Source organism: Rhinichthys klamathensis, unplaced genomic scaffold (assembly GCF_029890125.1).
Source record: "Rhinichthys klamathensis goyatoka isolate OS25496 unplaced genomic scaffold, OSU_Roscu_1.1 h1tg000133l_1, whole genome shotgun sequence".
Taxonomy (NCBI): Eukaryota; Metazoa; Chordata; class Actinopteri; order Cypriniformes; family Leuciscidae; genus Rhinichthys; species Rhinichthys klamathensis.
In genome coordinates this window covers 4,571,961-4,588,852 of record NW_026606668.1, presented here as the reverse complement: position 1 = coordinate 4,588,852, position 16,892 = coordinate 4,571,961, and the positions used below count along the sequence as shown (strand labels likewise).

General features: G+C 36.4%; 2 protein-coding genes across 2 annotated transcripts in view; one reads left to right on the top strand and one right to left on the bottom strand.

Moving 5' to 3' along the window:
* Positions 1–5,036, top strand: part of chrna8 (cholinergic receptor, nicotinic, alpha 8) — a 108,414-nt gene extending 103,378 nt beyond the window's left edge. Inside the window, exons 7-10 of the mRNA XM_056256936.1 lie at positions 1,521–1,715; positions 1,837–1,923; positions 2,049–2,158; positions 4,451–5,036. Coding sequence (XP_056112911.1) covers positions 1,521–1,715; positions 1,837–1,923; positions 2,049–2,158; positions 4,451–4,987 — 929 coding nt within the window. The 3' untranslated portion in view covers positions 4,988–5,036. The remainder of the gene's footprint in view (positions 1–1,520; positions 1,716–1,836; positions 1,924–2,048; positions 2,159–4,450) is intronic.
* A 920-nt stretch (positions 5,037–5,956) lies between these two features.
* Positions 5,957–16,892, bottom strand: part of dnah6 (dynein, axonemal, heavy chain 6) — an 82,472-nt gene continuing 71,536 nt past the window's right edge. The window contains exons 68-78 of the mRNA XM_056256930.1: positions 16,580–16,726; positions 14,290–14,428; positions 13,524–13,643; positions 10,785–10,906; positions 10,556–10,685; positions 10,306–10,433; positions 9,960–10,145; positions 7,601–7,673; positions 7,287–7,438; positions 6,522–6,744; positions 5,957–6,153 (exon numbers count right to left, since the gene is read on the bottom strand). Of these exons, the coding sequence (XP_056112905.1) occupies positions 6,050–6,153; positions 6,522–6,744; positions 7,287–7,438; positions 7,601–7,673; positions 9,960–10,145; positions 10,306–10,433; positions 10,556–10,685; positions 10,785–10,906; positions 13,524–13,643; positions 14,290–14,428; positions 16,580–16,726 (1,524 nt within the window). The 3' untranslated portion in view covers positions 5,957–6,049. The remainder of the gene's footprint in view (positions 6,154–6,521; positions 6,745–7,286; positions 7,439–7,600; positions 7,674–9,959; positions 10,146–10,305; positions 10,434–10,555; positions 10,686–10,784; positions 10,907–13,523; positions 13,644–14,289; positions 14,429–16,579; positions 16,727–16,892) is intronic.

Genomic DNA, 16,892 nt, shown 5'->3' with positions numbered 1-16,892 from the left:
TTCGACAGATGGGGTCCTGATGGTAGTTGGCAGTGCTTTGGCACTGATTCTGCCTGGCACCAATGGCCAGTTGGGTGCCAAGGTTGTGCAGTGACACGGGCAGTCTGAATGGGCATCTTTAACACCGCAGGGAGCCACAAATTTGCACACACAAAGCCGCAATCTACTGATCACTCTGTTGCACAAAAGTGTAAACATCTATGATAAATAACAAGAATCTTTCTACATCTTTATATCTGTTAATAGGTTGTTTTTCCTGTTTTTGCATTTATCTGACAAATTTGCATAACTATTGTTGTATATGGAAGTTCCCTCCCCCTTCAAACCCACACACAAACCACATCACTCAGGTATGTCTTTTGTAATCAGTTAAATGACTCAAACCAGCCATTTGCTTTGATGTGATTGTCTCTGAGTGCCATAACAATTCTGACCAGCGTGAAATCCTGATGAAAGCTCTTCATCCGCCTGCCTAGTTTGATTAATTACAATTTTGATTTCATTTTTAATCAATTGGAGAGGAGGGCTGTCTGACCCGGACAGATCAAGGCTGTCTCATTTGTTTCCAACATGTCATGTCATTGTTTTCCTTTAGTCTTGCAACTGGTAGAAATAAGGCTTATTTCAAGAATTTTTGAGTTTGGGTTGACTTAAGGTACTGTGTATTATAGACGACATTACTGTGTTTCATATCATTAATATTTGGGTTAGCCTTGTTTGGCTACCAAGCACAGAATTATTGAATTTGATTGGTATTTTGGAGACCATTGTAGGATTAAGTGGATTGCATTGCAAAAATTAGAGAAAAGGAAAGCAAATATCCGTACTGTAATCACCAAGTTCAAGGACAAAAAACAGAATACACAATGGCTGATTCTTGTGAATGCTTTAGATTTAGCAACAACAACAAAAAGTTTTGGGAAAAACTCTTTTTTCGGTTATGCACTTTAAAAGGTCATGAAGATCCTGTCTGTGATTTTGTCCTGTAACAAATATGCTCGTCTTAGCTGACAGCCTCTATTTTAAAAAAAGGCCTTCATCTCATTTATGTTGTAGATGAGTCACTTTGAAGTTCTGCCTTAGCTTTTACCTTAAACCACTCTGCTGGCTGCCTTTTTAAATATACTTTTTTTAAAATCAAATTAAATGTTGATCATCCTCAGGATATCAAACAAAATATCGTATGAGCTGTTTTTTGTATGAAGTGTTTAAATTTTACTTTAAAATGTGGTTCAAAATCATGATCTTAAAATCAATTTTTAAATGAACATCTGAATTTAACAGACAAAATGTATCAAATAAAATAAAATAACATTTTGAAGAAAAAAAAGCTTAAAACAGCCACTTTTCATGCTATTGTATGTTAGACAATATCTAATAGTTCTCACAACAAAAAAACATGGGATTTGTGCCTTTACTGCTTCATAAAAAGTAATGGGACACCAGAATGTACTGTATTTGTGGAAAATGCCTGCTGTTGTACGACATAAACCTGATTGCGTTCCTTTGTGTTTTGGCAGGGGTCCCTGGGAAGCGTAATGAGCTGTATTATGAGTGCTGTAAGGAGCCTTACCCTGACGTGACATTTACAGTAACAATGCGCAGGCGAACATTGTATTATGGTCTGAATCTGCTCATTCCTTGTGTCCTCATTTCTGGCCTGGCTCTGCTCGTTTTCCTGCTGCCAGCTGATTCTGGAGAGAAGATATCACTGGGTAAGATAAACATGCAGTAAAGCTTAATCTTTTTTATCATAATGACCAAATATGCATAATTATGCACTTTTATGACATTATTTTATTTTACACTTACTTTTTCCACTTTCCTGTCTGACAGGTATAACTGTCCTCTTGTCATTAACGGTCTTCATGCTCCTGGTGGCTGAGATCATGCCGGCCACCTCTGACTCAGTTCCTCTCATAGGTAAGTTAAGGGCTTCATTCAAATTGGAAATTGTACTGAATCTCATGAAGAACTACTTCTTCGTTGATGTGGTTTTAGACAGTATCTTGCCAATTTAAACGGTTGTGTCTTCTTTGGCTCTGTAGCTCAGTACTTCGCCAGCACCATGATGATTGTGGGCTTGTCAGTTGTTGTCACTGTCCTCGTTCTGCAGTTTCATCATCATGATCCACAAGGGGGAAAGATGCCAAGATGGGTGAGTGACAACTCTTTCAATTGAGTAGTTCTCTTTCAAAGTGGACCTCAACACTGCATCATCAGCGTGACCAATGTCTGAAGCAAATGTGTAAACGCAACACTTTTATTGGCCGATGACATTCCATGACATCATTACCGGAGCGCCCGTGAGAATAAGAGGGCGCATGCGATGCACGTCATCAGCTTTTTTGTCTTCAGGAGCCGTTTGTTTGTATTAGCACATATTTTGACACCTAAGGACACACTCTGCGTTATGTGTTTGGGTGAGGAGCATGCGCGTTTGGTTCTCAAGGGATCTGAATGCGCCCATTGTGAAAAATTCACATTGAGTAAGCTCTGTTTGCGCATGGCCCTATTTTCAAGAGACGGGCTCCATGGTAACTGTGGCACAGCGGAGACTGAAGTTGTGGGGATCGCAGGTCGAGGTGGCTGAGGAGTTTGAGAAAGGTATGGCTCTCGCGTTCCTCAGTCACTGGCTTGATTGATCTGCTGGATCAGGATGTACAGTCTCTTGAATCTTCTGATCCAGCAGATAGCATGTTTCTGGCACCATCCAGCCAGGATGAGGCGGATGTGGTTGAGGAGGGCGAGGATATCACTTGTAGTGAGCCCTCTCAGCCTGCCAGCCCCACATATGAGGAGTGTTGGAGGGTGAAGGGGCGCGAAAGACAGGAAGTTGCTTGTGGCAGACTTAACAAGCGGTTCCCTGTCAGGTCATAACCGCCCCGCTCCAATGAGCCTTCCGTTTATTCCTGAACTTCACACTGAGATGAAGTCATGGAGAAAGTCATATTCAGCTCGCATCTATCCCTTTCAGCATTCAAATTATTTGAATTCCATCTTCTTTGCCTCCCTCCACAACCACAGTTGGGTTTTAAGTAGGAATATTGCCTCCCTTTTGAGGAATAGACCCGTTTAGTTGACCTTGGTAGTATACAATGCTAGTTAAGGATGTTCACATGGGGGGGGGGTTGTTTTTTGTGTACGATGTTTTTAAGACACTGTGTTAAGAAGTTAAACTTTTAAAATAGCTTATTGAGACCATGCACTTTTGCCATTCTGCTGCAGTGTCTTTGATTTTTAAACAAAAAAGAAAACAAATTTTACAGTTAGAAAAAATGGAATGAACTTGCAAACTTCACCACAAAGTTGAGTATTCCTCAACTTTTTTTATGCTTTTCTGTCATTCCCACAATTTAATGGGTGAGTGTGTTTCTCAACTCCCACAGATAATGTATTGGCAACGTCCACTCACTCCACACAAGTGGATATCTAGAGCTAAGGCTGGAATACTGTACATTGCACAAGTTTTAAAATCTGAACAGATTTTACACTAGGCATCATACAATTGCAGACTTTGTAAATAGAGGAAAACTGGGCATCATACAACTTGTGAGGATCACAAACTGCTAGACGTTCAAGTCACTCCGGACATGCGCCTCGTTGCTAGGAGACACATGACAGATGAAAACAATATATGTTAGAAGATATCAAACATGTTTTGAGCTAATTGTATGAGTAGATGGAATCAAAGTCTGAAGCTAAAAAAAACAATCTGTGTCTGAGTCTGCCCATCATACACAACATGATTTTCTGGAGAAATCTGTCAACATCGACAGCCCAAATTCTACAGACTAGCTTTGAATTTCCCCAACTAGCGCTGACTCTTCCAGACAGCAAATTGGGGCAAAAATCTGTACAAAAATCATTTATTCAATTCCTTTAGGCTTTTTCATCCACCCTAAAGTCATTAAATCTCTTCACATTTTTTTGCGGAGCATTACTCCAACATTTTTTTTAAACTTTTGGAACAATACAAACTATCAGGATGTATGCAATGTTTAACTTAAAATACTGCTTTCTGTTCAAGCAACTACTGCTGCATTCACAAACAATCCAAATTAAAAAATTGCTTCTGACAATAATCGGAGAAAATCTGAATATACACAATATGTGGGTGAGTTGTAGAATGACTCTAGTGCAATTGGCATTGTGGTCTCCCACTGGAGAGGTAATGAGGTCTATTTGTATTAAACTTTAATGTATCCTCAGCTACTCTTATGAGAAGAAAAGCTGTCTGGTGTTTCTTATTTGGTTCATGTCCAGTGGGATGAACCTGCTGCTTGAAGCATCTGAATTTTTAAACACACAAACCTTTAATGGACACTTTCTCCCATAATCTAATGAAATATACGGATTTCATACAGCATATCATCATAATAAAGAGAGGAATGTCTTGTTCACACATCTGAGTGCTTCATCTTTAGCAGATTCTTCCTGTTCTTCTTAGGTGCGCGTGATCCTGCTCAACTGGTGCGCCTGGTTCTTGCGCATGAAGAAGCCGGGCAAGGAACGGAACAACAAGTATGACCACTCTCCAGCGCACCATGCCAGCGCCAGCAGCATTCAGATGGGGGTAATGCCCGGTCAGCCGTCCTCTACCAACTCAACCACCAATGGTCACATGAACCTGTACTTCGGCTACCACTCCATTGACAGCGCTTGCTGCCCACCCAGCAGCGACTCCGGCATGTCTTGCAGCGTTGGTCGAGTCGGCGGGTCGCCAAACGAAGAACAGCGGGAGGCAGTGAGGGTGTTTTCAGGCGAACAGGAGATCCATCACATCCTGGCGGAAGTGATGTACATCGCTCAGCGATTCCGGGACCAGGATGAGGCAGAGGCAATCTGCAGCGAGTGGAAATTTGCGGCAGCAGTCGTGGATCGGCTCTGTCTGGTGGCGTTTTCACTTTTCTCCATCATCTGCACCTTTACCATTCTCATGGCCGCGCCAAACTTCATTGAGGCAGTCTCGAAAGACTTCACATAATTGTAATAGCGTTGCATTTTCTTTTTTTTCTTTTTAAAGATATAAAATAAAAAAACACGTGATTGAGTCCTTCCTTTTCTCATCGTTCTGAGATCAACGTGAACTATTGTTACAATAATTAAGATAAAAAAACTTGTCAAAGTTGTGTATTTTTGAACTTTTCGAACAAACATACAGACCCTTGGACAAGCTGTTTGGGTGATATTGTATGTCTTTATATACTGTACTTGGACTGAGCACTTGAGGGTTTATGTAAAGATGTGTTCTCAGTATGACAAACTTTACAGACATAACTGTGTCTAAAAGTGTTATGTGAAATATAAACAACCAATCCCATAATCGCTTTGGAAATATGTTTCTTTTCATTTCTTGGCTTTAGTAATATTTTTGACATAATTTAATATTGTTAGAATGAAAAGTTATCACTGAGCTGTAATACAATTCGTAAATTTTAGCAAACGTTTTCTTTATCAAAGCAACAATAACCTATGTTAACTGTAGAATTAATAAGCTCTGTAACTGTCATCATTTTGACATTTTTGTATAAATAAATATTACAGTTATTAGTGTGTTCAAATCTCTCACTTGTGTCCAGTTTGTCCACATAATCAGAGTGTCATTATTTTGTCACTTCATTCTGACCCTGTGCTCTGTTGTATTATGTAAAAATACTATGTAAACACTGTGGATATAAGTAATTTTGTTAGAAAATATTAATTAAAAAAAATAATAAAACAATTTAAAGTTCTAGGTGAATCCATGTATTTTGCATAAGTACTTCTTGGCATTTAATTCGCACTTTCTGTATATTGTGTATGTGGCTGTGTTATGTTTACCTAGTTTTGTTTAATTTACAACTAGTATTTCTACTACTATACATGTATTGTAGGTGCATTTATTCATTTTAGAGGGGAAGGGAAGAGAAAAATCAACATTACAGGTCATTTTGATTTATAATTCAATGTTTAATGGGTTTTTTTTTTATTCTTTACTGTTACTTGTGCTCAAAAACATTAAAAGCTCTGTTGAAAAATGATCTAAAGTTGCGAAGGAAAGCTTTGCTTATTCATTGAGTTGGCAGAGTAGTGCAGAGGCTTTTGAGATCCAGTAGTCACTGGGCCGATTGGATGGCAACATCACAGTTACCACAAAATTTGTGGAGTGTCCTAATAGACAGAACAAAAACATACAATTTAATAAAAGAAAAAAGTAAAAATATCATAAATAAGATAACATTTCAAAGCTAAAATCTGATACTGATGGTTTAAACAGTGGATTTTTTTAAGCAAGTTTAAAAAAAAAAATGTATAGCCTACTGGAGGTAAATATATAGATGAATGTTTCTGCCTCAGAAGAATAAAAAAAAAAAGTTAATTGTGGGTTAAGTACCTACTGTATATTGTAAACAAAGGTAATTGTGAGCTGAAGTTAAAGTCATAATTGTGAGATTTAAAGTTACAATTAACTTATTTTTATTTTCCTCTGTGGCAGGAACAGGATAACAGTTTAAACTTCACAAGACTCATAAACTGACCTGTAGTTGACAGAGTTCCAGCACGAGCAGAGGTCTTGTACAGTGGTGCCTCGTAGAAGGTGGACTCAGGAACATAGTTTTGCTGAGGTTCAAAATGCACCACAGGCAGCACGGAGTTCATCACCCTTGACAGTGCGTCTTCAATAACCATGTTTACGTCATCCCAGCGACAAGCATCCATGTACATCCCATGAACCAACACACCATCTTCCATGGAGGGAAGCTACAAAGGCAGACCATAACATATTGACAACATTAATGATGTGAGATTTAACCATTTTGACAACATTTTTCTCTTAATCTGTTGAAATAAAATAAATTGCACTTTGAAAACCTACTGAAAGGCTAGTTTTAGAACTCAAATTTCTGGTTGTCCTTCGATATATAGGACAACACCTATACTGTGTTTTTTGAAAGCCATTAATACTTTTGTTCCACAAGGATTAAATTCATCAAAAGTGAAAGAAGAGACATTTATGATGAAATTTCTATTTCAAATAAATGCTGATCTTTTAAACTTTCTATTCATCAAATAATCCTGCAAAAAATCCTGTATCACTGTTTTTCAAAGAGGAAAATCATTAAAAAGTAAATTATGACTGTTATTTGTGCTTAAAAAAGGACCTCAGTGAAAAATAAAAATTACATCCCTTGATCATGGGATGTTAATGTTTACAGTATATATCTAAAGTTTTTGTTGTAATCATATTCAAAAATATATGTTAAAACATCTCTGCAAGTATTCCTGCTTGTTTCCAAGCTGACCTCCTTGTCCATGTCAAGTTCCTTCCCTGGCTCAAGGCTTTTCAGAGCTTCAGTGACAAGAGTCTGGTCTCTGTACACTGGTACCACGTTGAAACGGAAATTCAGCTCATCAATGGGCAGGTTGTATTTACGCGCATGATTCTGCAGTGCACCTGTGAGACAGAACCAACTCGTTATTGAACAAAGGTGTTTCAAATGGCCATTTGAAAAATCCTGTATACATACGTTTTGATTCAACCTATTTTCTAGGGCCTAAATCTGTTTGGGATTTATTTTATTTTCCAGAGCAGGTATTAATGCAAACTTGTTCTTACCTGTGAGGAATCCTTGAGGGAAAAATAATCCAGAAATCCAAAAAGACTTGGGCTGACCCCTTGTGATCCAACTCTGTTTACACAACCACACACACAACCAATGGTACTTTACAATCTTGTGAATTCAAAATGGAAAGAACAAAGGTCATTCAAAGGAAAACAAAACAAAAATCTTTTCCCCTGGGAGGGCAAACAAAGTCGGCTCAGAGGTAAAGCCGACAGATTTGGATCATTTCTATTTCAGAGCATGTGAAAAAAATCAGTAACTAGAGGGTTTAAGGTTCTAGTTGATGGACACAACTACATAACCTTAAAAAAAGACCCTCAAATCATACAGCTTGTGGAGGATATCAGGATATTTCTATCAGGATAAGCTGATAAATAATAAATGCTTATATTAGTGTGCCATAGTCTTTAGAGAAATGGTTCACCTCATTTCCCCTCAAAAAAAGTTTTGTGTCAGAAAAAAATGAAAATCTTATTTATTCAGTGAAAATCTTGCCTTCTGGCTTAGCTCTCAAATCTCATTCACCCTCCAAACATTTAAACTTACAGCTTCACAAGAAATTAGACAAGAATGTCAATGAGATATGTGTACATGCATGTTCTTCTTTACCTCCTCCTTCCCCTGCTTTTCATCATATCATTCTGGAAGGCATTTAGTATAGCACATGAGTCATACGTAAACTAGATTACTTATGGTCCTTTTTGACAGCCCCATTTCCCATGTACATCCATTATGTGGAAAATATGTTCAACAAATGAAAAGAAATTGTACACAACCGTTCAAAAAGTTTAGGTTTCAAAATGTTTTTTTGTTTTTAAAAAAAAACATTTAAATGAATGTTTATTTAGCAAGACTTCATTCATTAAATTTATCAAAAGTGACAGTAAAGACATTTATAATGTTAAAAATTGTTTCTGTTTTAAATAAATGCTATTCTTTTCTACTACTTTCATAGTAGGAAAAAAATAGTATGGAAGTCAATGGTGTGCCGTCAACTGTCTGGTTACCAACATTTTTTTAATATCTTTTGTGTTTAACAGAAGAAAGAAACTCATATAGGTTTGGAACAACTTGAGGGTGAGTAAATAATGGCAGAATTTTCATTTTTTAACTATCCCTTTAAGTTTTCTCTCTCATATATGATGGTGGGCTTAAATTATGCAGTGTACCTCAGTCTATTCATGCTGATGTAGAGGAAAATTTCTCACTTCACTGCTGACATTTTAGCTGGTCCAGTTACATATGCTGAGCCTGTTCGCCGAGTTCAGAAACACACATTTTTCTGAAATTCATCCATATTAACATGAGCATATCGTGTGTGTGTATGTGTGTTATATAACAGAGCACTCAGACCAGCCACACGGAACAGCACATCCAGTCAGAGATAACAGTTTGGTGTGCCCATCAACCCGTGCAAGAACGCAATCACCATATGTAAGTGCCAGACAGTGAGGCGAGGATATACAGTAAAGAAATTGTAGTTGTTTATGTAGCCTCTTTGAGTGTGGTTCAGAATGGCTGTGAGCCCCTCTGGCTCCATTCATGAACTATAACAACAGCACACAGCTCATATATCACTGGCCTTTACTGGAATCCCCAACCCTGAGGAAATTGTCCATGTACAATGAGAGTGAACCTCCTGAATACAGAGGAAAAAAGCGTGTGCGTGTGTGTGTGTGTCTGCACACATGCATGTGAGTGGAGTCTTAAACCTAAGACTATTTTTAAGGCCTTGCCTTTCTGAAATACGATAGTACAGATTTACAGATTGGCTTCAAAGCCTGTGAGCCATGTATTAAAATGCACGATACATTGCAAATGCCATGCAAATGGCATTGACTTGATTTGTACCTGGACTTTAAAGTAGACAAGGCAAGGCAGTACACTCAAAATGTAGGAACCCAAACAATTTGAATATATAATAATAATCATCATCATAATAATAATTCTAAGTCAGAAATATAAAATTATTGTAATATAACTGCACAGTAAAAATAAAAATGACATTTAAAAATAATTATATATTTTACTTTAAACTACAGAAGTAAAATTAAATTACAATGCTTATTTTTTTATTTCTTCTTTTGCAAGAGTTAAAACCTTGAGCTTATTATGTGTTGGAAAAACTGCAGGGAGACCTTTAAGCTTTTGTGTTTAGTTTATAAATGCTTCTCATTACAAATCAAGTGCAGTTCTGTAAAATTTTCCACAAATTTTTTATGTTTTAGACATCTTTTATGTTATTATGAAAAGTGTCAAATATTTTCAGTTCTTGATGAAACTGTGGCTGGATAAATGATTGGGCTGCCACATCTAGGTAATTAATGGGAAATGCTGGTGACATAGACATACCTCTACAAATGCTGTGCGCAGGGTGAGATCTCTAACCCAGCTGCCGAGAGGTTTGAGAGATGGGTAAGCAGCATTAGACCAGTGAACAGGAACTTGGTTATTCAGAAAACTGTTATAAATCTTCTCAATTTCTTCTGACATCACCACTAGACCTGCTATTGCCTTCTGCAGATTACATAGTGAAGTCTGCAGGAAATGCATGCATAAAAAAAAAATAAAAAAATTAAGATTGGGGAAATTAGTGTGATCATTAATTCATTAATTCTTGTTTGATTAGCAGCTGTAATCAATTCGTCATGTGTAGTTTACAATAAAAAAAAAAACTGTAACAAAACCTTTCTCTTACCTTCAGCACACGCAACAGGACGTTAAAGCGGTCTACTTCCTGACCAAGCACAGTGGTTAGGGAGTTCACTCTACCATTCGAATCTTGCAAGAACAGACTCTCCACTGCTGCATCCATATCTAATTTCTCTGCTCAGATGCACACACATCATCCACAGAGAAACACACATAGGCAGGTTAAAAAAAACTCATAAAACCGATGAAGTTACAGTAGACTTGTGTGAAGGGAGTTACAGGGGTTTGAGACTAACCAGGGATCTTTGCTAAGATGGTGTCAGCCAGCTCATGGACCACCTCATCATTGCTCTTCCCTCCACCAGCTGCTGAGGAGCGGGGCTGGACTTCCAGAATGGTGCAGATTAGTGTCATTGTCTCCTGCCTCTGTTTTCAAAGATGGAAAGAAGACCCATGTCTAAAGATGTGCTCTTCATCTCAAGATTTTTTGTTATTTTGTGTACAGCAAGAAGAGGTGAGAGTTACCTGGAAGGCCAGATTAGCGTTTTCATGCATGCCAAAGACCTCTGGATCATCAATAAGAGGCAGATCATCAATATAATTCTTATACTCAGTCAAGCTGTCTGAATCAGGAGCAAAATAAATCCCTACACAAAAGGAAAGAGAGCCTTTGTTATTTAAAGTTGAAGTGTGTAATGATCTACTGGCACTAACATGATGTCTGTAATAAAGTGTAGTGGAACTAAAAAAAACATAAAAAGGTTTCGTAAACGTAACACTCCCCCCTCCCCTCATGCTTTTCCACTCTCAACGGGTTTGTATGAACAGTATGCAAACTTAACTTTAACTTTATTGTCCTAGAACGCTTTTTTTGTGTGTAGATAGCAGTATACAGTACATACACACACAAAATAACACACATTTATAATAAGTCATTTAAAAACATGATTGCAGCAGGAATAAAGGAATTCTTATATCTTTTTTGATTTCCACAAAGGGAATTTAAATCTCCGGCCTAAAGGAAGCAGTTGAAATTCAGTACACAATGGATGGGTGACATCGGAAAGGACTAACTGGCCCTTCCTAGTCCTACGTTCTAAAATTTGTGTGATAGTCCTTAAGTCAGTCCCCACTATTTTGCTGAACATTGTAACTATACTACTCAACTTACTCCTATTCTTTACATTAAGATTGCCATACCAACAAATAATGGAAAAACTTGTCACCGTTGGAACAAGCCCAACGTAGAAGTTGCTCGCCATAGAAAAGCACCTCTTCAGCGGACCGAATCACAAGCTGCGTTTGTGAACGCGCAAGCAACTCCGCTGCTGTGCGTGCTCCAGTGAGAAGACGAACAAGAAGCTGAGCGTGAGGCGCTGTCAAAGAGGATTACTTTTTTTGCAATTGGCACTACCATAGAATCTTCCCAAAGTCAAGGGACTTCAGAAAGTTGAAATGATTTATTAAAAATAAATTAATAAATCTCTGAAAGCTACTCTGCACAGTTCCTCAACAGTCTTCCACCAATGTGATCAGAGCCTGGACTCTTCCTTACCTTAACCTGACCAAAACAACTACGTACATCAGCTTTGCAAATTTGAAGTTTAACAGGAGTGTCCAGAGTCGCTGATTTCACACAATAATCAGACAATTCAGATGTAAAATCATGAGTATCAAAACGTGCATAAAATGAGTTAAAATCATCTACGTAATTCGTAATCGAGTTTCCATCCTAAAGTAATACTTTTTGTCTTCTGTTTAGTGATCCTAGGCTTGTTATTCGGAAATACTATACAAGGTTTCTTTTGAAAGACCAAATCTTCACAAAATACAATATAATTAGTCACAGTCTCTGTAAGATCATCTAAATCAGTGCATACGGATTTAAACAATTCTCAATCAGTACATTCAAAGCATCCCATTAGCTCTTGAACTGAGTCATCAGACCACACAGGAACTAATCTTTTCTCTGTTTTTTTTCCCTTTTCAGGCCAGGTTTATAAACAGGGGTCAGATAAACTGATGGTCAGACAGGCCCAGAGGGGCTCTCAAGGACGACTTATATGCCCCTTTAATAGACCCATAACAAAGTTTCCTATATTTTCCACATCTGGTAGGACAATGCACATATTGATCAAAATGGCTTAGTGATTTCTCCATTTTACAATGAATAAAGTCTCCCATCACAATGTTAGGTGCGTCAGGAGAGATGCTTTGCAACCGATACACTGTTTTACATAAGCCCATGGATGTATACAACAGAGATGAATATTTGTAGAAACTCCCAGGGGGAGGAAAAGGGGCGAAGTGATACCGACAACAATTCAATTTTGGGACTCACACATATTCCCTCAGAATCGCAGACTTGCACCAATGTTGGTTAATGTAGATGCATACACCTCCACCCAAAGATTTTCCAGTCACAGTGGCATCCCTGTCCAACTGCAATGGGACACCGAACTTCAACAATGTCAACTTTATCTTTGCAGCCAACACTGACTCAGAAAACACTAGTTTATTAATAAACAATTAAAATGTCTCCTTGCTATTTTTAGACACATTCATAATCATTAGGTTACTTTTGCCAGTGCTTTGTGGCAAGCTTTATGTGTGCGCTTGAGCTCGAGGCATATATTCTGCCCTGCCCGGCCTACCTAGCCAGTAACAAAGCTACCTAGCCAGTAACATTTAACTGAAATATCTAAAAAGTCCATTTTACCAAAGGTGACTGTTGGGGAAGTCAATATAACAGTACTTGTGATTATAGTCGTCTCTGCACATTAAAACTGGGATAGTACAAAGTATTTCAGCGTTGGAAAAATACACACTCCATCTTTAATTTATGTAATTTGCAAGTCTGAATACCAGATGGTATTTAAAGAGTGAAGCTGAATCTATGTCTGTATTATTTACCAATTAAGAGAGAGAGTGTGTGTGTGTGTGTCTGTGTGTCTGTGTCTGTGTGTGTCTGTGTGCGTGCGTGCGTGCGTGTGTGTGTGTGTGTGTGTCTGTGTGTGTGTATGTGTGTGTGTGTGTGTGTGTGTCTTCTGTGTGTGTACCTACTTAACCATATTTTGGGGGAAAATTTGTACCCAGAAGTGAGCGAAATCTGACACAACTTTCATTGGGGACAAAGTGTTTTTTATTATTATTGTATTGGGGTTAGGGTAAGATTATAGTATTTAGAACTAGCTGTATATAAAAACAACAGAAGTCTAAGGAATTTCCCCATTTATTAAAGTAAACATGTGTGTTTGTGTATACCTGATTTAGAGTAGGTATAGCCGTCCTCTAATGTGGCTGGGGAGAAGAAACTCTTGAGTATGGTGCGCAAGCATCGCTGATCCCAGGCATCCGTCACCCTGCCTCCATATGTAATCTCACCTACAGAGACAATAAAACAAACATACCACATTTCAATTAGTTGCATGACTGACTGACACCTTGCCAAAACATTTATGAGACAATTTGACATTGTGTAAAGCTTCCTTAATGAGTTTTTCCCAAAGCCTCTCATAACAAAATTACTGGAACACTCTCTCGCACGCCATCAGCTGCACCAAATTTAATGATATTTATTGTCACCAGCTGAGCTGATGGTCTGTAAAATGATGCCTACATATGAGAAATGCATTTGTAACAATTCTAAAACATTTTGGAAATTTTTGTGAAAGAATCCAAAAGATTTTTTGAAAAATGTAAATAATATTACACAAATATTCATATTTATTTAATTTATTTAACAGACAAACACATAGAAACAAAAACATTTTACCGGTACCGGTATGATTACCGGTATGAGCATGTACAAGCTCAGAATGCGGTGAAACTAAAGCGCTTCTCATCTAGGTGGATGAAGGATCCGTGTTTAAAGATTATTTTCGATGATTGTCATCACAGTTTACCAGTATGTGTATTTTATCGGAAACGTCATTCTGGTAATTTTACAGGGTTTTTTCCCGGGATTGCTGTGTGAAAGGGGCTAATGACTGATGCTATAAATACTTCTGCAATAAACACACACATATACCTGTGATATATATAAGAGCATCCCAGGGTATATGTCCTGTCTGGCAGTAGAGGTTTTGGTTGAGAAGAGCACACTCTCTGTCGCTGTCATTGAATTCATAACGGATGTTCCAGCCCAGAGGACCAAATTTCTTCCTCTCCTATACACACATGAATGCATACACACACAAAGGACATCACAGATAGACACAGAAGAGAACGATTTAGAGGATGTGAATAAGTAAAGCCATCCTGAACATCTATTGTACTGCAAATAATTGGCTTTTTTTTTTTTTTTTTACATTTTGGTAACACTTTAAATGAAGACCATGCTTAAAAATAAGTATTAAAGGGGCTATAATTAATTATAAGTATTACCATTCTATAAATATATTTACAAAGACTCATTAAGACCTATACTGCATTATAAGAACAGTTATAGTTCAGTTATAGTATACAGTTAAATACAATTATTTTTATAATTACTTATAAGTTATGCATTTGCTTTTTCAATGTGCATGCTCATAATACACTGATTTATAAATGATCAAATATAAAATAGATCCAGAGACACTTGTTTGCTGTTCCAGTTAGTTATCAATTATGTCTTTAATAGCTAATGTTTGCATTAGAGGTCATGAATGGTAATTCATGCTAGTATGTAACATAAAAAATATATATATTTATTCAACTGTTTGTATTAATGGTTTCTGTTTTTTTTCCCCATTATATTATTACAGGAATTATTGTTCATTAGTTACAACTTAAATGTATAATGAGCAAATCTTCATGATTTATTAACATTTGCTTTAGGAAAATTACATCTTATGTTTTCACTTTACTTAAAGCCACCAATTATGCATTTATGGATGTTAGTAACTGTATTATCACTCATAATACGTATTTTTAAGAACACAACACGGCTATTAATAACAATATATTCACTTATTTGACAGAAATAAATCTGAAATACTAAAATGTCATTGTAACTATAATATAACAACAATATATAGCAATGCAGGTTGCCTCTTTATAAATACGTATTATGAGTGATAATACAGTTTCTATGAAGACCTTGCTGATAATGAATTATAGCTCCATTTATACTTATTTATAAGTATTACTAATTTATAAATATATTTATAAAGACTTAAGACCATACTGCATTACAAGACCAGTTATAGTTACATGTATAATATTTTTATAATTACTTATTATAAGTCATGCATTTGCTTTTTCAATGCACATCCTCATAATACATTATCCAGTGATTTTCAATGCACATTCTCATAATCAATTATATACAGATTTATAATTATTAATTAGTCAGTCGTATGGTCTTAAGTCTTTATAAATATATTTATAAATTAGTAATACTTACTTATAATGAATAATAGCTCCATTTATACTTATTTATAAGCAAGGTCTTCATAGAAAGTGTTACGGACATTTGTTACCTAGATTATAGTAAAATTTAACAAATGATTTCTGTATCAAATAAATTGTGTACTTTTGAGTTTTCTATCTTTTGATACTTTTCTATCTCGAAAAGTATCAGTTTACACAAAAAAATATTAAGCAGCACAACCATTTTCAACTTTTAAAAGAATATTTAGTCTTACTAATTAGAATGATAGTATGATTTATGAAGGATCATGTGAAGGATCAAGACAGACAAGTAATGGCTACTGAAAATTCAGCTTAGCCATCACAGGAATAAATATATTAATATATAATTGTAATAATACTTCACAACATTAATGTTTTTACTGTATGTTTGATTAAAAAAAATTAGCCTTAATGAGAATTACATTAAAAAAAAACATTTTTACCAACCTCGAACATATGAATCTATAACACATGTGTAGGGTATGTAAATACTATATTTACAAATATCAACATATTAAGAATTTTAAATCTAGACCTTGAATAAAAAAACAAAACTCTCTCTCTCTCTCTCTCTATATATATATATATATATATATATATATATATATATATATATATATATGTTTTTAAGTATATTCGCATCAGACACAGCTTATAAAGTATATTTTCCACCACCTACTAGGTAAGTGGTTTTCGGCTGTTAACAAAAATCATAGACATTAAAAAAATGCAAACTTAACCTCACAAAGAGAAACAATTTAAAGTTACTCCAATGCAAATTTACCATATAAGCTGCACAAGAGAAAAGTTTCCATCTAATCATTTTTATTTAATCATAAAAACTGCATTCATGCTTTTAAATTTACAATCTCTTGAGGCTTCAAATTGAATAGAAACAACATTTTCAACCCTTGAGCCCTGACCTGAATGATGGCGTGGAAAAAACACACTCCAAAAATGATCTTCCTCCATTTCCTGCCAAGGATGTGTTCCTCAAAGAACGTACTGCTGATCTCAGTAAAGGCGCGTCTCACATTGGCACGGAGACCCTTTGGGGGCTCGTTAGTAACCTACCATTACAATAACAAAGGCTCATTAGTTTCCTGGCAACACAAACATATTAGCAACAAAACAAAAATTAGAGCCAAAGACAAAATAGAACTGCTAAAATTAATAAAAACTAAGTTACAAACTCTAAACAGTCTGACCACTTAAAGACATCCATGTCACTGCACT